This window comes from Dermacentor silvarum, chromosome 6, assembly GCF_013339745.2.
Source record: "Dermacentor silvarum isolate Dsil-2018 chromosome 6, BIME_Dsil_1.4, whole genome shotgun sequence".
Taxonomy (NCBI): Eukaryota; Metazoa; Arthropoda; class Arachnida; order Ixodida; family Ixodidae; genus Dermacentor; species Dermacentor silvarum.
In genome coordinates, this window is record NC_051159.1 from 121,887,964 (window position 1) to 121,913,615 (window position 25,652).

Genomic DNA, 25,652 nt, shown 5'->3' on the forward strand with positions numbered 1-25,652 from the left:
GAGACAAAAGACGAAATTATTAGTACCACTTCTGTGTTTGCTCTACATATTTTTTACACTTGTGCGAAAAGCAAATTGAAAACGTTTATCCAGCTGTTTACTCTCTCCCCTCTCTCTCTCAACTTCCGACCTCATATTGGGCCAGCCTGATTCTTGTACCGTTTAATATCCTTGTTGCATGGGTTACAAGGTAATGAAATATTTTCACCAATGTTTCCTTACCACCATAAAATTAGATGTAACCTTATTTTCATAATGCCGCACTACTCTTGGAAAGAGATCGATCACGTGCGCCGCACGCGGTTTGTCGACATAGCCACTGTTACGAAAGCAAGTACGAGTCTAATGTCGAGGAGGTCGAAGGCAGGAGACGAAGTTCACTGCACTTCCCTCGACTATCTAGAGACCACTTTTCTACCTCAAAACAAAACACTGAACACAATATGCCTCGGACTTTTACAGCGAAGCTGTTAAGCGCTCAGTCTCCGATGGTCGTGTCCGCGTGTAGAAAAAAAAAACTCTCATTGGCCGTATGCTGTATGTGCGAGTGAAAGCGCGCTTTCACGGGGAGCGAACGCACGGCAGAGAGCAAACGCGACTTCTTCCGCCGCATGAAAGGCCGTGGGGGGATGGGAGGGAGGGGAGCAGGACCAGCAACGCGCAGAACTGTCGTCGACGGCGGCGGCGTTTTGCTCGCGTTCGCAGCGAACGCGCGCGGCGTTGGTGACGTGTTTATGAAGAACGTGCCAACCTTTGCCGTAACCCTATGGCGGTGTACCGTAGCGACCATAAGGCCATGGTCCCTGTGGTCACTAAATAAATTAAAACCACCGGATCATATAAATTTCTCATTCTTTAATCGTTCAAATAACGAATTACACCATCACATCTTAATACTCATAATTGGAAATACATAATTCCCACCATAGTACAGCTTCGCTGGTCTTCCATCTCCACCTCAGTGGAAGCGCTGACAGTTTTTTTTTTTTTTTTCTTATTGCTCTCAAACGTTGCCAAGTGATGCACGTGCTCTCAAACAAGAAAGTTGATTAAGTACCTTGATTGATAAAAGTCTTGATTAAGTATACGAATGTACTCCTTTTTCCCGCTGCACGATTACAGAAAAGCCATGTGATCTTACATTTCCGCGGTGCTTATGTTCGCGGTAATACGATATATGGAGTTCAACACTACTCTTTCATAATCCATGACGGTTAAAACTGCATGACTTGCTTGCTTTCGTCGCTGGAATAATTAACTACCCTTTACAGTGTCTTCGTCATGACAAGGCATTGCGTCACCCATTTTCAAACCCTGCACTGATTCATGATCCCGCAGATGCGCAGAAAGGAGACAAGGGAGCCGAAGCCGCCCATACGCCAACAACGCAGTTCAACCACTACGACAACCCAAAGGCGACGAAAGCTGCCGGCTGTCCCAAGAAGTGGCAGCACCCGGCCGAGAAGGGCAGTCGGCCCTATGTGATACCACAAGAAAATAGTGAGGAGATCTATCATTTCCTTTTATGGGTATAAAGTTTTACCCCAGTTAAAAAATCCTTCGGAGTGATCTTGTCGGACACACCGAATTCCTGACGGCCTTCAAGAATTCTTATGAGCACGCTCCCAACACCAACATCATTCCTAAAGATCCGCCAAGACTTCCTATGGGCACATTCGCAACACCAAAAGTTCTTGAAGGCCCCTCGATATTTCTTACGGGCGCGCTACCAACACCAATACGAACGCTTAAGGTCCCTCAAGTTTCCTCTACTGACGCTTCCAACACCAATAACACATACCTATAATCAGTGACAGCTAGGACAAAGGATTCTGCGACAAACGCCTCTCAAAAGGACTGCTATTCATTTGCCAGACAGACATTGTCGCCTCAGTCGTCTCCTCGTAGCGCGTGTATGTTCGCTCGTCATATTCCAACTGGACAGCGCTCATTTGGAGCCCCTTAGCATGCGCGCATGTTTTCCCTCGACACTAAATTGACTCCTCACCTTTCGTTTTTGCTGTCACGCGTCATGCATACCATTCAGCTGACTAATACCTCGTCACACTTGAGGCACGCATGCCGATGTCCAAGAGTGTGCGTCTCTGTGACCTACTCGGTGCTAAGCGCCCGCGATGTCCCAACGATATTCCTCGGCGGGGTCTTTTTGCCAGCTCCGCTCGTAGCTTTAACGGCTCTCCGCCCTTTATGCGTGTGTTTGTGCACCGATGCGTATCTGCGGTTTGTTTCTAAAGCACGGCGAAGAGGCGTAACGCAGGCATAGTTTGTTGTTCTCCGTAGCTAGCTTACCATTTTCTCGCAGAACAGTTTCACGCGTATTCCAATTTTATATGCCCATTCACGCAAGTTCCATTACAAAGTATAGCGGCGTTGCCGCCACTGGTGGTGACTGTTTGGCGTAAAGGGTAGTAACTTTTCAGTCGGTTCGCAGGTAGCAATAAAGCAGTACTAATACGTGCTACAATGAATACTCGAAAAGGAACCGTGAGACAATAAAATGCAAAGCATTTGGTGTGCACTGCAGCGTAAGTGTTACTGCCAAACTCTAAGGCACGATAAATAGCGGTGAATATGTCAAAAAGCAGTACGCCTACCTGGCTTGCCCTACGATAAGCACTCTTCGCAGCATCATTCCATGCATTTGTTAACAGCAAAAGCGCATTAATAATGCAATAATTCAACCTCCATCACATGTAACAACGAGCACTTGCAGCCAACGCTGAGCTAACGTATAGTGCAAAGGCTAATTCGCCGTTCTCTTTCGACACGCAGAGTCCACCCTGGAAATGGAGACTGATGGGGACGAGTCACCGCGGTGGTCACGATCACGAAGAAGCAACAGTAACTTCGCAAACTCGGGATCCACCATGGTGTGAGTTCGAACTTCTTGCGCACAATCATTGTGACAGCACCCCGCATTTGTAATATCCATTCATTTCTTCCTTCATTTTTCTTTAACGATTGGCCGTGGCAAAAGTGTTCCAATAATCACTTGGCAGCGGGCTGTTTAGAACAACACAAGAGCCGAGCCTTTTTCACCACGTTGTGTTTGCGCCTTATTTCCGTTCATCCTCTGAGCCGTAGACGATTCCATATTTATGTCTATGCGCCCGGCTATCTCAGCTCTATAATGTCTACAGACCGCTGTGCCTTTCAATAACCACTACGTGTAACATTAACATTTTGCTGGCGTTTAGCCGGTCAGTGAAATCTCCTTAACAAGGAGATTTCACTCGCCGTCTTCTAAATCTCCTTCGGGATTGATTCATTGCTGCGGAACTGGCCCATCAACGAAAGTTATGCGCTATTGAAAAGAACAGTAGCGCACCCAGAATATCTGCCAGGGGGGGATTGACAGTTTGCCTTAGTTTGCCAATACCATCTAAACAGCACTAATTTCAATTTATTCACGGGAAATTGTCAAAAAATGCGCTTTTTGCGCAAGTTTGCTAGTGTGCAGACGATTTCGCGTCTGACATCTTAGTTGCAGTACTCAAAGGCGCAAGGAAAGAAAAGGGGTTAAACAAAAGGGGGAGTTAACTCGGCCTCAGGGGGGGGGGGGGGGGGTTACAACCCCCCCCCCCCCCCGGTCGGTGCGCCACTGGAAAAGAACACCCACTAGCGCGCATATTTCGACTATTTGCATTAGTCTTTTATTAGATCCACCATCTTAGCGCAGCTGTCCTTAGTACATTCATATAGTGGGCGGTTAATTTCACTTTGCTGCTAGAGAAGGAAGTTTATTTTATAAAATGAGCAACTTTTGTCATGCAAACCCTATTGTAAAATCTATATGCTCTTTAACTACCATATCCAATAATCCGATATCAAACATACAGGATCCCATACAAAAACCCGTTTTTCTCGTATGTCATATGATGTTATTGGATATATAGGAGTTATGGGGAATACTAGGTTTTTTTCAGTGTCCACGTGGGTTTATACCCTACGTTACCATGTTTATCCGCGCGTAACGCGCAGGTTACCCCACCACACGTGCAGAACAGCAATGTTTTATCACATTACTACACCCACTCGCCCAGTTGTCCCTACTGAAATTGCAATGCATTTCGTGGGATATCTTGGTAAAATGTGTCAAAACTGGTACCGGCCTAAGGTTCCTACTAAATAAACGTGCCTATAAACACTGACCAATTTCAAATCTGCAATTGCAATGTATGCTCTAAAATAATTAAGGCTACTAGGTGAACATTTGATAACTATATTGGTCATCACTGAATATCGCACAATTTCTTATGCGTGCCACATAAAACAAAGCCTGAAGTACCACGATTGGCTTACTGCAATATCTTCTTTCAAAATATGTCTTTTGAAGCCACTGGTATTACATAGACGAGAGTAAGAAGCATTGTTGCAGACTCAGTGCACACCAGATAGGTGCATGTACAAACCTACCTCATGGTCTACATTTCCTTCCTAAACAATTATGCGATAAAGTGAACCTCACTATCTTTCATAAGAAAGCCACTCTACCTTTTTAATTTATATTAAAATTTAATTTTCAGGTCGGCTGCACTCCTTGTGAAAGATAGAACAGGTTCAAGTTCATAAACACACATTGTTCTTTGTTTATTAACTGCGAGAAAATGGCAAATTTGGCTACTGAAGAACCTGCTATTCCAAAACTCGTAGCTAAAGGAACGTTCCGTTGCATTTAAATGTTCAAAGCACATAAATGTGGCGAACTCTAATTTCGAAAAACGTGAGCGACTAAATGAGCAAGCCCACAGCTACAATATAAGCACTCTGTATGTACACATGTACAGTGTGTAATCAAGTGTCAACTCATACTTTACACCGTATCTGAAACACATCCAACTGTAATTACATAAAAACATGCCTGCATACCCTCTAATTTATGTGGTGCATGAGATATTTTGCAGTCACCAATAATTTCTGCTTAATCGTTCCAGAGAGAAGACGTACTTCTTTAGCGGAGAAGAACTACGCAGTGATGTACAAGGTAACAATGTATTCTGTTTCTGTGCCGACTTGTGTGCATCTTCTGTTGGGGTTCAACTGGCGCGACATTGCTTCAGAGCACCCTAGGTTGGCCCTCAGCAGTCCATAACAGTCAACAGCATACAGGAACAATCATTGCAGTTGAATGAATTTATAAATTAATTTATTTCATGCTCTGGCACGAGCACCGGCTTATCAACACTGCCCGCGCCTAACCTCTGGCTGACCCTCTGTGAAAAGCGACGGTGCATAAAGTGATGTGGTTCCCCATGATGGCCTCAGCAGTTAGGAAAGCAGCACTGGCGAAGAGGCGCTATGGCAGTTTTGAGTGCGCGATTAAAATATGCCGACGCCGTCTGGTAAGGGAAGCGGAAAGCCGCGAAAATGGCACCACATTTTGAACGAAACACACGCCTTTTAAAATGCAACATAGTCATTCTTCATACAGTTAAACCTGCTTATAACGAACCTCCATATAACGAATTCCTGGATATAACGAAGTTTTTCTATTCCCCGCCGTTACTCCATAGAAGCACATGTATTTGAGACCTCTACGTAACGAAGTGGCAGCGGGATACCCCCACGATATAACGAATTTTCCCCTCCGACAACCTAGAGATTTCGCCCCAAATTTTGTCATTTTTGCGCGAGCAGCAACCGGAAGCACCTTCTCCGCCGCGACGGAATGCGAAGCGAGCGCACGTGTGTGAGGCGGGCCTGCATTCCTCGACCCGGCGATCTTGCCGCCACGGGCGTTACCTTTCCCCCTCCCTTCATTCAAACCTGAATGATCCTGCCGCTTGCTGCAGCTGGCCTAGCCCGCCAAGCCGGCACTCTCTCCTTTTCCAGTTGATGTTGCCGACGCGCTGGTACACGCTGTGACACATCACACTCGATGAGCGCGGACACGCGCTGTCAAACGCTGGCGGCGTGTGGAAGCGCCGCTAGAGAAGCGAACGAAATGACCTTCGTGCTGTTGTCTATCGCTTCAACGCAAATTGAGCGCCGAGAACACACAGCACGCACAAAGCTACGAGCCGCCGACGCACCTACATTGCTAGACTCTGCCCCAACGCAGATCGCTTTCAAGATACGGCCCGCGGCGCACCGCCTCGCAGTACGCAGTTGATGCCAGAGTACAGTACAACGCCGCCCCGCTATCCCTCCCCCCTCGCTCCCTCGCCGGTGCCTCGAGCGTAACGGAAGAAGGCGCGCTTTCTCCCTGCTTTTCTTGCGCGCGCGAGATTTAGACGCGGTCGTCGGCTCCACGTTTTCACTCGCACATAGAGATACGGCGCGCGGCGACTGCGTTATCGTTCTTGGACTTTATACGGAATATCTATGAGCCAAAACTAATTTAGGGCCACAACGCGTCATAGACACCATCTTTATATAGCAAATACGGATCTCAGGGGCCATACTTTTGCTGGCGGAAACCGAAAATACGTCATAGTTGTCGCCCCCGGTACTTTGGGCGGCCAATGCCATCGTCAAGCCACCAGGCCAAGCGACATGAAAAGTCAAAATGACCGCTCGGGCCGGCGCGGGGTGGCAGTTCGCAACGTATGATGCGGGAACGGTCCCACAGTTGCGACGCAACAGCGGGGTTACCAATGCATTGGGTTCTATGGGAGCTGTGCCGGGACCGGCCGAAAACGACGTAACAGCCGGGAAAACGCAGCCCCTGGGAACGTAACAGCGAGGTTCTACTGTAACACTATACGACGCTACGACGCCATCGTGACGCTCGCTCTTCGTTTCCGATGCCTCGCGCTTGTGCGAAACGACACGCGTCCACGCATCCGGTACCTGGTGTGACATTCCAAGGATGAGTGCTTCGACGAAAACGGAAAACGGGTGCGCGTTACAACTGAGGGCGCGTTAGAATCGAGTAAATACGGTAAGCGTTTCTTTTTCGAATTTTCGTGCCAAACCTGCATATAAGGAAATCCTCTTTATAACGAAGTTTTTCGGGAATTTGTCAATTTCGTTATATCCAGGTTTAACTGTAGATAACTAATCCCGTGTAGACACTGTCAAAATTCTATGACGTGCTGCTGACCTGGTGAGAAAACTTCGAAGCAAGGTCACCATCAGTCTTCCGTATTTGCACCTTTTCTATCTTATCAAGCTCCCTCTCATGGTAGGAGTAGCCACTTAGTTATTGTAGAAGCGTAATTTACTGATACACAATGAGTTCGACCTCTCCTGTCTTGCGGACCCTGTCAGTAAACACCTTAACACTTGTAACTCGCTGGTGTCCGCTCAAATGTGCCAATTCATGTTCGATTTAATGCTACGTTTCGATAACTTTTAGTGCGCCACAACCACACACATACGAAAAATATTTCAAAACATCACAGTGCTCACATCACAACCAGCGCTGCGGTCTGCACGGAAATTTATAATGGAGGTTTGTCTTTTTTCTTATCTAGTAAATCTCTTACCGTGAAATTAATGAAAATAAGGTTTTCAAATAATATTTTATTACCGCAGAACGATTTTGTGTTTCTCTTTAGCGTCCATTTTAAGGCACGAGCATAAATAAAAAATCAAGTTTCCCAATTTAGCAAAAGTGTTTTGCTTGAAACATTTAACAGCCTAGGAAGGAGGAAGTCTTTTAAAAGTGACAGCTTTTACGTTGAATGAGGATGGAAATGCCAGGCACTTATTTAACTTCAGATAAATATTTAATAGTAATATCAAGCTTCACAACGTTTAATACACATTAAAAAAATTAAACAATTCACTGCATCCACATGGTCAACTAAATTCAAAACAAGTTAATTCCAGATATTTCCACAAAAACCCAGAAAAAAAGGGGGGAAAAAGCCGTATCACAGCAGTTTTTAACAAATTTCACTGAAATCTCTTTTCTTAAGTCGTGAAAGCAAGAGCGAAGCGAAATGGTTATTCTAACCAAACCATACTTACATACCAATAGACATACTTACATGTCAATAGATGTAATACGCTTTTCCATAGTCAAACCTGGAGACAACAAAATGGCATTCTACATGAAAGTACCTTTGCTATATCCGATATTCATTATAGGTATATCTTCAATGCATGCTGATATATGTGAAACGTTTTTGATTAACTTTGTTACATGCGATAATTCATTCATGCAACATTTTAAGAAATCAACTATGGCAGGTAGGAAAAATTTAGCCCTCACAGTAAATTAATCGAGGCGGGCAATCCACGAGGGTGGGCAATTTCACATGCAATCAAATGCGTAATTGACTAATTAACGAAATTTCACTAATTAAGTAGTTTAATAATTAATATGCACATATTGCAATTTGTGAGTTGTAGTTAGTGAGAACGTTCGCAAGGCAATATATATTGACTTGGAACAAATTATAAGGATGGCACCTGTTTCGAGATATGTGGCGTCAAATTTGCAGTAAAGATGCAGTGGTGTTCCACTTTTATGAAAACAGTTTTATGCAGTGAAGCACAGAAATAACTGGAATGGCCATGTATTTTGTTGCACACATCGAAAATTATTATGTCGAAACTGGTGCACTCATGAGAATTCCTTTCATGTGGACACGTCTTACGAACTCACTGGCCACAATTAGTAAATTACAATATGTGCCATAATGTATTAATTAGAATGTCAATTAGTACAATTATGTTAATTATTCAATTAAGCATTTTGAATTCTAGAAGTAATGCCCACCTCATCGAGTAACTTTGTGCAAGGGTTATAATTGTGCTATCTGCCACAGGCGATTTTTCAAAATTTGGTGCAGCTAAAGAAAAACACCTGGTGTAGACATTTGAATGTACTTGAACTGATATGTGTGAAGGCAGGCATATATTTAGACACATGAGCAGAGAGCCCAAATGCCAGAGCCTAAGTGCACAAATGCGAATCGGCCTTTTTCATGAAAGGCAGCAGGCATCGCCACTCTGGCAGTGATGCAATGGCATATAGAGAACAGACTGGTGGGCTAGTAAGCACTGCATGCAAAGTATAGCGCAAACGGGCACCCCAGGACGTCGTCTTCATGTCCTCAGCCGTCCTGTATGCCTGTTTGCACCATACTTCATGTAATGGCATATACTACATTTACGATTTCATTAGTGCGGGGAACAGACTTCATTCATGTGTGCCCAAGAGATCCATAGAAGTGCAATTGTCTCCAGCAGCTGGGTGTAAATCAGATGTTACAAGGACAAGGTGCCATGCTGCATCAGGCATATACCTAAGCGTCTTTTTTTTTATTCATGGGTAACTCAGGAAACGAGTCATGCAAGGGCATTCACTTAGGCGCTCTTCCTCCCTGGAAAAAAAAGGCTGATTGCAATGTCAGTCTGTGCTTGGTGTTCAACCCATACAGGGTACCTCTTGATATGGCAATTCAGCTTTCGATATCCTCCCACTTGTGGCCATAAGTTCTCACACTAAAAATACTACAGTTAAACCTGGATATAACGAAATTGACAAATTCCCGAAAAACTTCGTTATAAAAAGGATTTCATTGTATGCAGGTTCGGCACGAAAATTCGAAAAATAAACGTTTACCGTATTTACTCGATTCTAACGCGCCCTCAATTGTAACGCGCACCCGTTTTCCGTTTTCGTCGAAGCACTCATCCTCGGAATGTCACACCAGGTACCGGATGCGTGGACGCGTGTCGTTTCGCACAAGCGCGAGGCATCGGAAACGAAGAGCGAGCGTCACGATGGCGTCGTAGCGTCGTATAAAGTTACAGTAGAACCTCGCTGTTACGTTCCCGGCGGCTGCGTTTTCCCGGCTGTGACGTCGTTTTCGACCGGTCCCGGCACAGCTCCCATAGAACTCAATGCATTGGTAACCCCGCTGTTGCGTCGCAACTGTGGTACCGTTCCCGCATCATACGTTGCGAACTGCCACCCCGCGCCGGCCCGAGCGGCCATTTTGACTTTTCATGTCGCTTGGCTTGGTGGCTTGACGATGGCATTTGCCGCCCAAAGTGCCGGGGGCGACAACTATGACGTATTTTCGGTTTCCGCCAGCAAAAGTATGGCCCTTGAGATCCGTATTTGCTATATAAAGATGGTGTCCATGACGCGTTGTGGCCATAAAATTGGTTTTGGTTCATAGATATTCCGTATATAAGGGTATGGCCACGCTAGCGGCAAAAAACGCGCGCGTCATGCAGCGAGCGGCAAGTTGCCGCGCGTCAGCCCGCGCGGCCACCGTGGCACGCGCGTCTCGCCGCGCGGCAGCGCGATAAGATCTCCCGCGCTCTCCGAACGGGCGAGCAACACCGCGAGCGCTCGTTGTTTCGTGCGAGAGACGACGATCGTCGATTGAAAACCCGGCGCGGACCGGCGGCGTTCCGGTTGTGATGGCTCCGTGACGTCGCTCTTGATTGGTTCTTCATCTCGCGGCAGAAATGGATCTCGAATGGCACGTACACACTAGCGGCAAAACGCGCGCGGCGCTCCGCCGGCGGCAAAACGCAGCAGCGGCAGGGCGGCCACACCAACCGGCGGCGCGCCGCTGCGGCAATCACGTGACAGACTGGACTCCTCTCCCCTTCTCGAACTATCCGGGAGCTGACGCGTGCAGATGATAGTGCGAAACTAGAAACAAGCGGTCGGGCGGGTCCGCATGGCACCAGTTTCCCGCGCGCACGTCACGGAAGCGGGCCGCTCTCATTGGTCTCCTTCATGCATCCGCGGCACGCGGCAAACCGCAAGAAATCGGTCCAGGAGCGATCCATGCCGCGGCAAGAAAAACCCGTTTCGCGGCTGCTTTCGCGGCGCGCGTCTTGCCGCTAGTGTGTACGTGCCAGAACACATTTCGCGCGGCACGCCGCAAGACCCCCGATTCCTGCCGCTTTTGCCGCGCGCATCTGACGCGCGTTTTTGCTGCGTGTTCTTGCCGCTAGCGTGGCCGTGCCCTAAAGTCCAAGGGCGATAACGCAGTCGCCGCGCGCCGTATGCTGTATGTGCGAGTGAAAACGTGCGAGGGGAGCCGACGACCGCGTCTAAATCTCGCGCGCGCAAGAAAAGCAGGGAGGAAGCGCGCCTTCCGTTGCGCTCGAGGCACCGGCGAGGACGCGAGGGGGGAGGGATAGCGGGGCGGCGCGCGGTCGCGCAGGCCGTATCTTGAAAGCGATCTGCGTTGGGGCAGAGTATAGCAGTGTAGGTGCGTCGGCGGCTCGTAGCTTTCTGCGTGCTGTGTGTTCTCGGCGCTCAGTTTGTGTTGAAGCGATAGACAACAGCACGAAGGTCACTTCGCTCGCTGGAGAAGCGGTGCTTCCACGCGCCGCCAGCGTTTGACAGCGCGTGAGGTCACTTCGCTCGCTGGAGAAGCGGTGCTTCCACACGCCGCCAGCGTTTGACAGTCATCGAGTCTGATGTGCCACAGCGTGTACCAGCGCGTCGGCAACATCAGCTGGAAAAGGAGAGAGTGCCGGCTTGGCGGGCTAGGCCAGCTGCAGCAAGCGGCAGGATCAGATTCGAATGAAGGGAGGGGGAAAGGTCACGCCCGCGGCGGCAAGATCGCCGGGTCGAGGGATGCAGGGCCGCCTCGCACACGCACGCATGCACACGTGCGCTCGCTTCGCATTCCATCGCGGCGGAGAAGGTGCTTCCGGTTGCTGCTCGCGCAAAAATGACAAAATTTGGGGCGAAATCTCTAGGTGGTCGGAGGGGAAAATTCGTTATATCGAGGGGGTCTCCCGCTGCCACTTCGTTACGTAGAGCTCTCAAATACATGTGCTTCTATGGAGTAACGGCGGGGAATCGAAAAACTTCGTTATATCCAGGAATTCGTTATATGGAGGTTCGTTATAAGCAGGTTTAACTGTAGAAGGAAATCTGCCACTAGTGTCTATGCTCTTCACCAGTACAGCCTTTCATTCAATGTACGAATGATGGGTAGTATAATGACTTGTCTGAACATTGTCCCTTGGGCTTTGAACAATCTTCACTTTCTTTTTTAGCCTAACAATGTCATCTCAAATGTGCTGTATGGCAATGATTAGACTCATCTACTCTGTAATTTCTGCCCTCCTTTCGTTCTCAGAACATAACAAAAGTAACTCTTTTAAACATCTAAACTAATGGTCAGCAGTGGTCAAACAAGGGATGTCACTGTAGCCGATGTTTTCAATAAGGATACTTGCCTTGGGCAAGTCACCTAATTGGAACATTAGCTCCAGACACCAACCACTATTGACCCCTTTGACCACTACTTTAATCACACCATATCTCCATCTTCCTGTGATCCTCTGTCTTGTTTGGCTATCTAGACTAGCCAGTATCACTACCCAATGCAATCCAAACCTGGCAACATGAATACTCGAAAAAGTCAGCAGGCAGTCAATATTGCACAACAAAATGAAGTGGTCGTCAATGCAGAACAATGAACTGCTAAAAAGAAATGATGCACAGCTAGCAAGCAACAAAGCTCAACCTGGCTTTACCAAAGAATGATAAAAGAAGCTGGAGCTTGCTTAGTAGTAGTAATAGAACAACATTATTGAAGAATAAAACGCTCAATGGGTGGCGCCCCTAGGCAAGGGCCCCACTGGCTTCCGCGCGCCGTCTTGCTTGTCGGATGATGGCCCTTTGGACCTCTTCCTGTGAGCTGGACAGCGCCGCCTCCCATTGTATCTGCTCCGTAATTTCTGTGTTTGTCTTTTCTGTATATGCCGTGCATGCCCATGAGATGTGGTCTAAGGTTGGCGTGGCCCCGCACAATGGGCATGTGTCCGTATATCTTTCGGGATGAATTTTATGGAGAATGTGCAGGTTGTTATATGTATAGGTTTGCAGCTTTCTCCATATAACTTGTTCTTCCTTACTGAGATTCTTATCTGGGGGTGGTAAATTGATTCTATTTCCTCTGTGATAGTTTAAAATTGCAGAGTAGTTCTGGTCAATTGGCATCAGGTCGTCAGAGGCGGCCTGTGAGCACCCGTGGTGCGTAGCATGCGCACGAGCTACTCTGTCAGCCTCTTCATTTCCCGATTCCCTCATGACTGGGTACCTATAAAAGGGGAAATCTGGCTCGCGGTTTTATATCTCGTATAATCTTATAGGCTGTGGTGCATGCTCGTCCCCTGAGGTAGCTTCTGCATGCCGCTTGAGAGTCTGATAGGATGGTTATTTGTTGTTGGTTTGATTCTGTCGCTTTGATAGCAAGGGCTATTGCAATTTCTTCTGCTTCCACGATAGTGGCGTTGTGAGTGGAGGCGCTAGTGATTTCTCTGTCCAAGTAGTCAGTGACAGCAGCTACCGCTCTTTTCTGCCTGCCTGGGTATCTTGCCGCGTCCACGAAGCGGGAGTTTGGTTTGTCTCCGTGCGTTTTCTCAATGTATGCAGCCCTGGCTTCTCTTCTGCCTGCATGTAGAGTTGGGTCCATATTTCTGGGTATGGGTGCCACTTTGATGCTGTTTCTGATTCTTGTGGGGATGGGTTTAGTTTGGTTGTGTTTTTCTAGGAGCTCGTGATACCCGAGTCTGCCAAGGAGTTTCCTACCTGTGGTCGTTTGCGCGAGGCTGTTTCTTTGAGTTATCAGTTGAGCTTCTGCCAGTTCCTTGAATGTATTATGAATCCCGAGAGACATGAGTTTTTCGGTTGAGGCACATTGTGGAATTTGAGCTTGCTTGCTTTCTGATCAAAGCCCTGCCAAATTGTAGAAAACTTATGTAAGTACTGCCAATCATTGCCATAATGCTTGAACGACTGCAGCGCCAAATTTCCCTCTACTAAAAGAACAGTTTATCCTCAATTTGGGTGCCACTGCCTCATTTTCAGTGGCATAACAAGCTACGCATATAGTTTCTTACAGTTTGATGTGTTCTTTTCCAGCATTTTGCGTGGCCCTCTCCCCAAGAATGGCAATGGAGTATGCATCAGAAGAAATCAAGTTTTCTTAGGAGTGCACAGGTGTCTTACAAACACTGAAACACATCACACAAAGAAACCACATGAGCCTGGGTGTGCTTGGACAGTTTATACACCTTTCAAAGTACAAAATGTCTTTGGATACATAAGTATTCTATGCAGTACACCTTGTTCATAACATGAAAATGTCATTGCAACTGTGCGTACTGATATTAACAATAGCCAAATAGTACGAGTGTACATAAAGAAGGTAGCCTGCCATGCCAAAAAAGTGCACTGCATCCTTTGAGCATGACTTTGAGCAAAACCTAATACTGACTGTTCATTGCTCATTTAAGTAAGACTAACAAAGAAGCAGGAGGTGAACCACTACAGCGAATAGTGACCAGCACAGCTGTAACAACAAATGCACAAAAAAGAAAACTGAAAACAACTGGTTAGGAACTACTCAATATTGTAAATGTACAGGTGTCATCACACGCACTGCGACATTCAATGTGAGCACTTTAAGGCAGAGTAGAGATAATCTTAGCCGCGTCACAACACTAACAGCGACATCTCGCCTGTTGTACACTCGGAGATGCTTCTGTGTGAAACAACAGAAACCTACAGTAATAAGGTCAGCAAAGCGGGGTGCATGAAGACCCAAGACGATTGCAACGAAACTACGCAAAAACTACCACAAATGTGACATTCGTTGTGCAAGTTGCAGTTGCACAGTGTGCAGGGATGACATCCCTTGCTAGCAATACCACACAGCACCATGGCAACAAGAGCACTTAACAAGAACATTTTTTAGTGCCATGAGCAATATTTAGGAAGATCTTAGCAGTCCCCATATCGAGTAAGTAATTTGCCTTGACTTGTCTTTCCTGCACAATAACGCAGCTGTGAGAAACCATTAAAATCTAAAGACTGATTTGTTCAGAGCGTAGCAGATGCCGTGATAACCACTGCTCCTTACGGCCATGTGGCATGAAGCTGGAGCGTTCCGAGTCTCATATTCATTCAGGTTTTGTGTCACTTGGCTGTAGAAGCAGTGAAAGTTCATTATCGGCAACACCGACTGTTGTGTTGTCTGCCGCAAGTATCTTCAAAAATCATTTGAGAAGTGTGTCAATCCATACGAGTATATGACCTAGTTTAAACAGTTACAAAAACAGGCAATGGTGCCACAAAACATAGTGTGACACGAGTGACGGATAAAATTATGAAAACGAAGTAAACATGCTCTGCTACAACATCACCACAGGAAATGGGGGTGTGGTAGAGGGATGTGATGACATTTCAATTTACTCATCATAACACATATCTCTGACAAGGTAACATATAGAACAACAAAGGTTAACTTTACTTTGACTCATAGGCAAGACTTCCTGACCAAAGTGCCAGCCAAGAAATTTGCTAAAGTACAACACGTGTCACATAACAAGAGATGTTATGTATGTACAGGAGCTGTATGCTGACTATTCAGAGAATAAAAATTATTTTGCTAAAACAACCAAGAAAAAAAAAATGAATGGTGGTGCACTGCCTTCATTGCTGAACATGGCTACACACCACACAGGGCGCTGTCTCAAGCCGAACCTGTCTCTCAGTTTTAGAGTACGGGACGGTTGCAACCCAACCCAGCAGACCAACACGAACCTATCAGAAGCAGGTCAAGCCAGGTGTTCAGTCAAGAAAGCTTGTGCTACCTCAATGCCTTCACAAAGACGTGACTCTAGCAAAAGCCGAGTCATGTATATAGTGATGGCCCAGCGCCATGACAGGTGATGCAATGTTGCCAAGAATGAGGCAAGCAGTCGTAATCTCAACTATGAGGTTGCATCGAAGCAGTGATGAGGCCACAGTGAGACCATGGTCACAAACTTGTTCTTGTCTCAAGTCCAACCAGACAGCCCAGCTTGACTGCGCACACATAATTGGCCGAACAAATCAACCTACCCTGCTAATCACTCAACGTAGCCTGACTCGTGAACACTTAAGTCAACCTTGCAACCGCAATCCAGCTGATATGAAAGCTAATGTAAATTACACTACAACAGTATGGCTGTAACTGACAAAATGTGAAACAGGGACAGAGAAATAGGTGAGTGACAAACATTCATTTATACAAACAGTTAAAAACCAACCAGGACAGTAGGAAAACAAAAAGCACTGAGTGTTGTCCTGATTTCTATTATCCCTGTCTGTCTGGTACTGTCTGTAAAGGTAAGTGTTTACCAGGTTCCCAAGCTCTCCTTCTACCTAATTTCTCATTCTATTTCTCGTTCGGAAGGCTCTCTCGGTAACAAAAACATCTCTCTCCTAATTAAAGTGTGCGTGAATGACGTGATATTTACACCCTTCACTGGATCATAAAATAGCAAGGACATTTGCTCATAGGCAACAATAGTTGGTAGACACTCCTAGGCAGGTCAGTTTTACGTGGTAAGGCATTACATGACACCCTGTTAGCAGTAACAATTCCTGGCAGCGATATGTAAGCTTCTGTCTGTTTAAAGACCAACCTACACCATTTCAAAATACAAGTACTGCACTAAATCATACAAAGAATTGCAATCCTCCAACCACTTTGGCCTCTCCAAGGAAATGCATAGTTTCAGTGTAAATTGCCAACAATTATATAATGCTTTAGTAATCCTCATAGATACAAAAGGCCTCTTACGTTCAAAAGTGATGCAAGTGTTTACGTGATGCACTCGTCTAGAGTGTTTCCTAGTCTCTGTATAAGATTGGCTCCATAAAAACCACCCTTAATGTTAAGCAACTGCTGGCTGTATAGTGGGTGTATCAAAAATACTCATTTGCCACCCAGTGTCTCCATATGAAGGGCAGCCCGCAGCATGTTGACACAGCACTGGATACCTTCTTGGGCCTCGTTTCCACGAGGAAAGAGATTAAGAAACCCGTGTGGAAGGTAATCCAGCACTTTGATAGTTACTTGGCAGCCCAGGGCACGTAACTTTTTGGCGAACATGATCATGTCATCTAAAGTTGGGTCGAGATGAAGGCACTGAAAGCAACACAGAACAGAAAAGTAGTGTTTATTGCAAGACCATGAAAATCATTTTTTTTTTAATCCTTCGTAAATGTACGCCAATCTGATCAACTGATACATCAAAGACAGCGAAGCCATATAAGTGTGTTGAAAGTATCAGGGGTCTGTTTGCTAGCTAGTGGTGAGTTATCACCGATGCCCTGCTGCTCATACGGGGCTCCCTCACAGGCTGCGTTGCTGACTACGCCGTCAACTTTTACCACCGCAGCCATACAAACTCCTAGCTGACCTCCAACGTGGAGCTGGTAAAACACCACGTGAGAAACAAAAATGACAGATTACGTACTGGCTAAAAAAAAAAAAGAAGGAACACACAGAAAATTGTTATCTATTCGAGTAGGGTATACACAAGGTAACATTTATTTTACAATCATTGATAATTACATTTATAAGCAAAAATTAGTGACTCTTAAGTAGATTGCATTGCTGGCTGATATCGAGCATGCCACCACACACTCGCCTTTGCTGTACAAAAACGAAAACAGCTATAAAACTCCCCTGAACAGCTTTGCAATAAATGAAGACCATGATGTGTAGTGTGCATATGTGCGCATTACACATGTGGTGCAAATACTATATTTCCACTACGTGTGAAATGTAGAAAACAACAGTGCAATTATAATGTGACAACAAAATGTAATAATGTAGTCTTACCTAGGACCTTAGAAAAGGGCCTTCTCTTAGTATACAGCGATGGGCGATACATTAACACAATGTGCGGATGCGGATCAGCATAACAGATTGCCCATTACACCATGCCAACCATTCTTGTTAAAAGCACGATGGGCTGCATCAAGGGGCCAGATGCTCACAGCACCATCAAGACGGTTAAATTTGAACAGTGAGGCCACATGGCCGCATGTAGCTATTGTAAATCTGTCCACTGAACTTAAAGAGCCTGCCTAAGTTGCTGTAGTTTCACCCCGATTAGTTATTGGATCCCTTACCCTTCAATGAGCTAAATTTCATTAGCTATCTGTAAGCCTGCAAAGCCTGCATTTCGCACCATCAAAACGTTCACTTTCCCACAATCTATAGTCACCTAGTGGCTGAAGTGCAAAGTGAAAGATAGGGGGGGGGGGTCTTCACGTTATACAGTATTGGGTTTGTGGTCATTAATATAGTACTACACAACGCTTTCTCATGCTGGCAATCATGAATGAAGTAATGAGTGATTGAATGAATGAATGAATGAATGAAACGGTAAATCATGCCGTGTTTGTGATAATACACCAAATTTAAACATGCCTTAAGTCAAGAGCCAGGAACGGTAAAAAAATGGTCGCAGTTTCACCCGAAAGGCGAAGCATCAATTGCGATAGCAAATTAGTAGACAGCTATACGGTGTTAGGATAGTAGTTTTTTCAGCTGTATAAACTTGGACATGCAGCAGCACCAGCAACGCGCAGAACTGTTGTCGATGCCGTCGGCATTTTACCCGCGTTTGCACCGAACGCGCGCGGCTTTGGTGACGGTTGCTGGTGCCTCTGGAGCCGGCTCGGAGGTTTTCGACGAGATCAGAACGGGACACTCGTCGAGCAGCATCAGAAATCTTACCCACCCTCTCGCCTCGCAACGTTTTTATATAAATACGCATTTGGTGCCGCAGCTAAATGTCGCCTCCCCTTCCTCCCTCCCGTCCCCCCACGGCCTTTTGCACGAGGGAAAAAGTCGCGTTTGCTCTCTATGTATGGTGATTGTAAAGGAGGAACGAGACGCTTAATTCTGCAGCCCTTCAGGGAGCACGGCGCAGAACGCGCATTTGCTCTCCGATGTGCGTTTGCTCCCCGTGAAAGCGCGCGTCCCTCGCACGCACATACAGCGTCCGGAGCGCGGCGACGATTTCCTCGCCATTGACGTCATACGGAACCTCACGGCGACGGCCGACGCCGACGGCAGAAATCTGCTTTGGAGTGTCCATATAATTGCTATCGCAATAATAAGTGAAGTAAGGTGACCAAAACATAAATAATTTTTCCTTCATTAAAATAATGGAACCAGAACATCAGTTATGAACACTTTATAAGTGTAACTGTGAATATTACACTGAAATTATGACTATGATGTGCAATTGCAATGATGCCACTGCTAGCCAGTTATGACAATTATCGCTCATTATTTTAGAGCAGGTCAAAAATACATTCAATTTTATCCCTTTAAACCCCAAAATAATTCTCAAAGAATGTACCAAATTTCCCAATTTTTTGTATTGTGATAGCAACTATATGGACACTCCACACGCATTTCCGCCATCGTCGTCGCTGTGATGTTTCGTATAAAGTCCAAGTGCGATAACATCGTGGCCGCAAGCCATATGCTGTGTGGCCGAGTGAAGCGTGCGAGGGTGAGCCGAGGATGGTGGCTCAATCTCAGCGCGCAAGGGAGGAAGGAGGGGAGGAAGCGCACTGTCTTCCATCACGCGCAAGGCACCAAGAGGGGGGGAGGGGGCATTGCATTCTACTCCGGCGGCAGCTCGGTATGGCGCGGTTGAGCACAACCGCACGGTCCCTATCTTGAAAGGATCTGTGATGGAGACAAAGTCTAGGTACAAAGTCTAGGTGCGCCGAGGCCTCAAAGCTTCATGTGCGCTGTGTTCTCGCCGCTTAATTGACGTTGCAGTGAGAGTCAGCACGACAGTCTCGCTGCTGCTGCCGCGCTTACTTACGGCAGCGTTTTGACAGCGAGTGTCTGCGGTCATCGAGTGAGATGTGTTCGGTTGCCTATGCGCCCGTGGCACTGTGCTTGTTAATTTAGTTAGTAAGCGGAAGTTTACAAGTTTATACGGCCAATAAAGCTACTATCCTTACTTCGTATAGCTGTCTAATAATGTGTTACCACAATCGATGCTTCGCCTTTCGGCGAAACTACGACTTTTGTCTATCATGTAGTCATAAATTTTTCTATGTCATTTTGATTCTGAAAACATATTACATGATTCTTCATACTTGATTACATGTTTTTCCAGACTTCTACCCCCCTTTAATGTGTAAAATTGAACCCAGAGCCAATTACCGACCCTGACTCGTCTTTGGCAGTGGGAGTAGCACAACACTAGGCTGAACGAGTCTGACTCATCATTGGCAATATTGGTGCAACCTTGTATGATGAGTACAGCTCAGGATTGGGGGTTAAAGGGGTTAACAGTTAACTGTAACTGGATTCGAAAATGTGCAACAGAATTCCCTCAGGAAGCTCTAACCAAAGGCAAACTTAGAGATATGTTAACAAGAGTTCGAGTACGTTCAGCATGTACAATCAACCACAAAATTTTACGGAAAACGAGATCTGAGAAAAAGCTGAATATCTGCACAGCCTCACAATGCAGCCTAGTATTTGCATTTACAGCCTCTACCAGTGTATGTGAACAACATTGTGATTTTCGGTTTTACTGACTACTGCTAAACTACTAGTACTATTAAAACTACTACTACTACTACTACTACTAAAAAAAATGCTTTTTGTTCTTCTGCATAGCATGGGCATGCCGGCTGAAATAAAGTGGTATATCCTACTCGTGCATGTTCGACCAATGCAATGTACTGAAGCAATTACGCATTGCAAAACAGTGCTAGAAGAAATTTGAATTTTTCAATGATGCTATGGTCTACGCAATGATGGTACGCTAGAAGAAATTGCAACTGTACAGACATCAAGATAAACTACAAGAATTACAATAAAAACACATCATTTTAAGGTTTGCACATCATCAAGACACAATGCTCTGGTCTTTCTAGAGAGAACAGACAAGTTTCTTGCTCTTACCAGACAAGCTTTTTCCAGACATTGCAATGGCAGAACATAAGACGGAAAAAACACTCAACCCTCTGAAGCCACTTACCAAAAAGAAGGCAGGAGGCATTTTCCTCAACAAATCGTCTGAAGCCAAGTATGGTGTCATCAGTGGGTCCTCTGCTCGAGCCACCAGTGCCTCCAGAATCCTCAATCTAGATGGATTTTCCGGATGAAACCAAGGCAGTGCCTCACGACGAGTCTTGGGAGGCCGTCTTCTAGAAGCAGGGCCCGAAACTTTCTCCAAACTTTGCTTGCTCATTTCTGCTGCTTTACGCCGCAACGATGCCGACAGGTCAGCAGGAATCTCAAATATAACGTGCTCCTCTCCGGCATTCACTTCTATGCCATTCGTGGCTGGCAGAGAAGCACTGTCTGTACAGTCCTGGAGCAAATCATTCTGACTCTTGGGCTGATCTACGTGTTGAGGGGACGGTTGTTCTTTCCTGGGCTCTTCAGAGGGCACGCTTGCTTTCAGATGCGGTGTTTCGCTTGCAGTCTCGTGTCCCTGACCGGATACTAATGACAATGCCTCCACTGCTGTGTGAATGCCATGCGTGTGTCTTGTGTCCTGCCTCGTATCGTGTGGCTCCACACCAACATAGGCTGCAAAATAACAGAATAACAGACATTTATGCACTACCTATGTCGTTTTAAGCTTGCACAACAATAAAGAATGTAAAGAAAGCGTTTACATTCGAGGCATTAAATTACAGCAGACTTTCTTTAAGACTCTTATCAGACCAATTCTCTGATAAGTCAAGCACTTTGGGAACCTTACTAGCTGAGATAAAAGCAAAGAAATGTTGTAAAGCAGCAGTGTGTCTCCTTGCACCGAGGCTCTCCCAGTGAGGGTAGTAGCGAGTTTCCTTGTCCCACTGATTTAGGACATTTTTTCACTTCTATCTTTTGCTTCTTCTAAGACTTCTCTTTCTTTATTTTTGGAGTAGAAAGCTCTCTGAACGATTTGTTACAACTCCTAGTGTTATAAATAATACACTAGTAGCTGAGACAGAAGCAAAGAAATGTTGCAAAGCAGCAGTGCGAGGGGACAAGCTAGCCTCCTTGCACCGAAGCTCTCTCTAGTCACCTTGACCAATGTCTGCAAGCACAATTCCTTACCTGCTTTCTCTTATATCAAAGCCCAAGGCCCACCTCCTTTGTCAAAGCCCCTGCCACTGCGACCCTCACATCCTATGCATATTCTTTTTCTCCCTTCTTTTTTTGTAGCCAAGCAAGCGTGACATTTCCGCAGCATATTGCAAATTTGTTGCGTGGGGTTGAAGATCAATATGCAGAAGACAAAGGTAATGTTCAATAGCCTAGCAAGTGAGTAAGAATTCATGATCATCACTCGGCCTCTACAGTCTGTGCAGGAGTATGTTTAAGAAAGGTCAAATACTCATAGGGGACCCTGATCATGAGAAGGAAATTTACAGAACAATAAAAATGGGTTGGAGCGCATACGGCAGGCATTACCAAATCCTGACTGGGAGCTCACCGCTGTCGTTAAAAATAAAAGTGCACAATCATTGCATTCTACTGGTGCTAACTAATGGGGCAGGAACTTGGATGTTAACAAGAGGAAGGAAAAATGTTTGGCACAGTGTGCCAGACCTACGTCACGTTCTAGAAACCAAGGGGTGACCATTTGACAAGCTTAAGAAGGGAATTAAAGGGACCCTTTAAATTTTATCCACAATTTTGCCAATGATAATAAAGATAGTCAAGGCCAATACAGTCGAATCTCGTTAATTCGAACACGCTTAATTCGAACTGATGCTCTGGTCCCGTCAAAGTTACGTGTATTTCAATGGGTGAAAACGCTCGATAATTCGAACGCGAAAGCATTTGTGACGGTTAATTCGAACATACCGTGGACCGACAATGCTCTCGGCAGCGCGCCAAATAACGCGGCGGCGCCTCCAACCGGCATTGCTCCAACACCGCCATAGAGCAAAAGCTTAGGAGAGACCCCTTCATGCCGCAGCAGAAGCCCAGTCCGGCCAATGAATTCCCCACGCCGGTACACTCCCACTTCCCGATAACAGCAGAAAACGAAACTTCAGGGAGCGCCGGGCCGGCTGGACCGGCGGCGCGCACGCACGGAGACAGTCGAAGGTGAGGGAGCTGCGAGGGAGTTGAGAGAGAGGGCGAGGGGAGCCACCCAAGCCACTTCCACCGAAGCGGCGGAGTTGCCGAGGCCAAATCCGCTTTCCTGCCGCCCTCCTCCCTCACCTTCGACGGTCTCCGCACGCATGCGCACCCGTCGCCATGTCGGCGCCGTCCGCTTCGTAAAGTTTCGTTTTCTGCCGTTATCAGGAACCGAATGTTGGCAGGCGTGGGCGCAACTCACTATGCGCTTGCGCACCGCGAAATTTCACGACTCACACCGTTCGTTCATCTTGCTATGGTGCTCGAATACTTCAAAAATACTTCCTTTCGTTAATTCGAACTTATTTTAATTCGAACAAATTTTCGGGCCCTTTTGAGTTCGAATTATCGAGATTGGACTGTACTAAGTAAAGCTAAAGTAATTGATTTGCATTCCAATGTGTCCAAAGCATTACTTTTGAAATGAAACAGTATCGTTAGCGAGAAAATTGTGCAAACTGTGACAGAATCGGCACCAGATTACATGACTTGTGATTACCTGCGAATAATATGTAAATTGTTGCAGTCAACCACTGGTGATAAAAAAGCTCACTATGATGTATTCCAACGTGAAAAGAAACAGCATGTTGGCGAAGTTTATTATATTTTTCTTATAGAACTCACTGGTCCTACCCCTTTACACTCCTCTGTCGGTACTTTATTAGAGTAGCGGGGTACCTCTCTGTAGACGTCCAAATCAAATCAAATTTTGCGTTTTAACATCCAAACGCAATACACAGGTTATGATGGAAACCATATTTGGAAGCTCTGGATTCATTACAACCACCTGGGATTCTTTAATGTGCATCTAAATCTAAGTGCACAAGTGTTTTTTCATTCCGCCCCCGTCGAAATGTCGCCGCCACAGCTGGGAATCAAGTCCGTGACCTCCTGCTCGGCAGTGGAACGCCATTTCCATCAAGTCACCTTGGCAGGTGGACCTCCAACCCAGAGCCGGTAGCGGTGCCTGGCAGGCCATGGCATTTGAGCCAGTGCAGCTAATGAAGAGCATCTGTTTGTCACAGGCGATTTAAACTGCTATAATTGTGCAGCCTCTGCAGTCATGGCTTTCTGTGCAACTGGCATAAAGACCCGCATATTGTTACAGGGAAAGAGAGGTTTAAATTATATTTACAGAATATTTACAACTGGCATACAAGGCATAAAAGATGCAAAACCAGTCCGCACGACATCAGAAAGCATCGCCGTCTTCTGTGGTGTCCTCAGCGTTGTCTCGAGCATTGCTTGGTAACAATATAAAGTGGACCTGAGCATAAGCAAGGCGACACTTGGAGACAGCGAAAATTGAAAAAGAAATTTTAATTGGCATATAACATGAGTGAGGCAACTTAAAAAGAAACTGAACTACAATGTGAACGAACAACGCAAGTCATGAGAGGTAACTACGGCACTGAAAGCACTCGACGAAACCACTATATTTCCTGGCACAGTTGCCATTGTTTTCGCCAGCTTGAATAACTCTTCTTTTAAAGCATCTGAACATTGCTTCTGTGTTCCCGACATTGTGTGACAGTGCTGATTCTGACAAGGCGAGTGCCACAAAGCGTGGTGGTGCGATAGCGTAGAAAATGGTGTGATAGCATAGCAGGCATGATAAAAAAAAAATTGGAACTGCTTATTTGGGCTGAAAATTGTTGGGTTCAGCGTATAACACGAGGTGCAAATTGGACATGCTAAGGTCTGCAAAGAAGTTGCACATTAGATGCGAGCTTTTACTGTGAGTCATGTTCTGGCATAAAATTAACACTGAGAGGTTTCTGGAAGGCAAATCTAATAAATCATATATCCCTTTGGTCCTTATAAGAAACCACTCATGGACCGGCTAGTGTCACTAACTACTTGCGCATTAAAGTTTTGTCATGCTGAACCAACTTACCCACTAAATGACAGTTCTGATAAAATGGCAAGCTTACCGTGAACACAGGTGAGAAGAAACTCGAGTGGTATGAGTGGGTCCATGCACGTGAGCACTTTGGATGGAGACGGATGAGCGTTGAGCATGACTGGCGTGTATGCACAGAACATGGCATCAGGGCAGCGTAACTGCAGCTGTATCATCCTGAGGCTCAGTGCAAGGCACAAGTTGCCACCCGCGCTGTCCCCGGCTAGGCAGATGCGCTCACCAGTCCAACCTGCAAGGTCAACATTAAAACGTGAGAGAAACAGTACACAGTCACACTAGTATATGTGAAAGCACTAATTGGCATTGTTGGTAAAGTCTCGCATGCTACACCCCGAGCACATGTGAAGTTCTGTGCTATACATTTTATGTGCGTTAATTCAAGCCTATATGAAGCACTTATTATTATTATTCGTGGTTCAATAAAGCATGGTACAACAGATAAATTAACAAAACAATTCTCCGCCAAGTGCAAAAGTGAGTGACTGGCCACTGCAGTGTTTCGTGGCGAAGAGAAGAAAAAGAGAGCACCTGCGCGATGTACATATGGGGGCATCATAGCTTATTGATTGATTGATTGATTGATTGATAGGATTGTGTTAAGCACACCACAGAAACGCCAACCTATGAGCTCTGCCATGGCAAAGGGCTATGTAATAATTCTAGCCACCCAGTGTTCCTTAACATGCACCTGAAGCTCAGCATGAATATTTTTGCATACCTATCCCATCAGAATCGTCACCTGGAGTTGAATCTATAACCTCATGCTCAGGAGTAGAATGACATAACAAGTGCAGCATAGTGCAGCATATGAGACAGTTAGTGTTGCTCATCTGAGACCAGCTAGATGGTGCATAATC

General features: G+C 45.9%; 2 protein-coding genes across 2 annotated transcripts in view; one reads left to right on the forward strand and one right to left on the reverse strand.

Annotated features, from left to right (window-relative positions):
* LOC119456860 (Down syndrome cell adhesion molecule-like protein Dscam2) overlaps positions 1–13,964 on the forward strand; it is a 197,658-nt gene extending 183,694 nt beyond the window's left edge. Inside the window, exons 34-37 of the mRNA XM_037718677.2 lie at positions 1,339–1,500; positions 2,794–2,893; positions 4,956–5,005; positions 13,829–13,964. Coding sequence (XP_037574605.1) covers positions 1,339–1,500; positions 2,794–2,893; positions 4,956–5,005; positions 13,829–13,896 — 380 coding nt within the window. The 3' untranslated portion in view covers positions 13,897–13,964. The remainder of the gene's footprint in view (positions 1–1,338; positions 1,501–2,793; positions 2,894–4,955; positions 5,006–13,828) is intronic.
* The window catches only part of LOC119455920 (hormone-sensitive lipase-like), a 32,933-nt gene continuing 21,239 nt past the window's right edge, over positions 13,959–25,652 (reverse strand). Inside the window, 3 exon segments of the mRNA XM_037717454.2 lie at positions 13,959–16,883; positions 20,767–21,323; positions 24,806–25,024. Coding sequence (XP_037573382.1) covers positions 16,671–16,883; positions 20,767–21,323; positions 24,806–25,024 — 989 coding nt within the window. The 3' untranslated portion in view covers positions 13,959–16,670.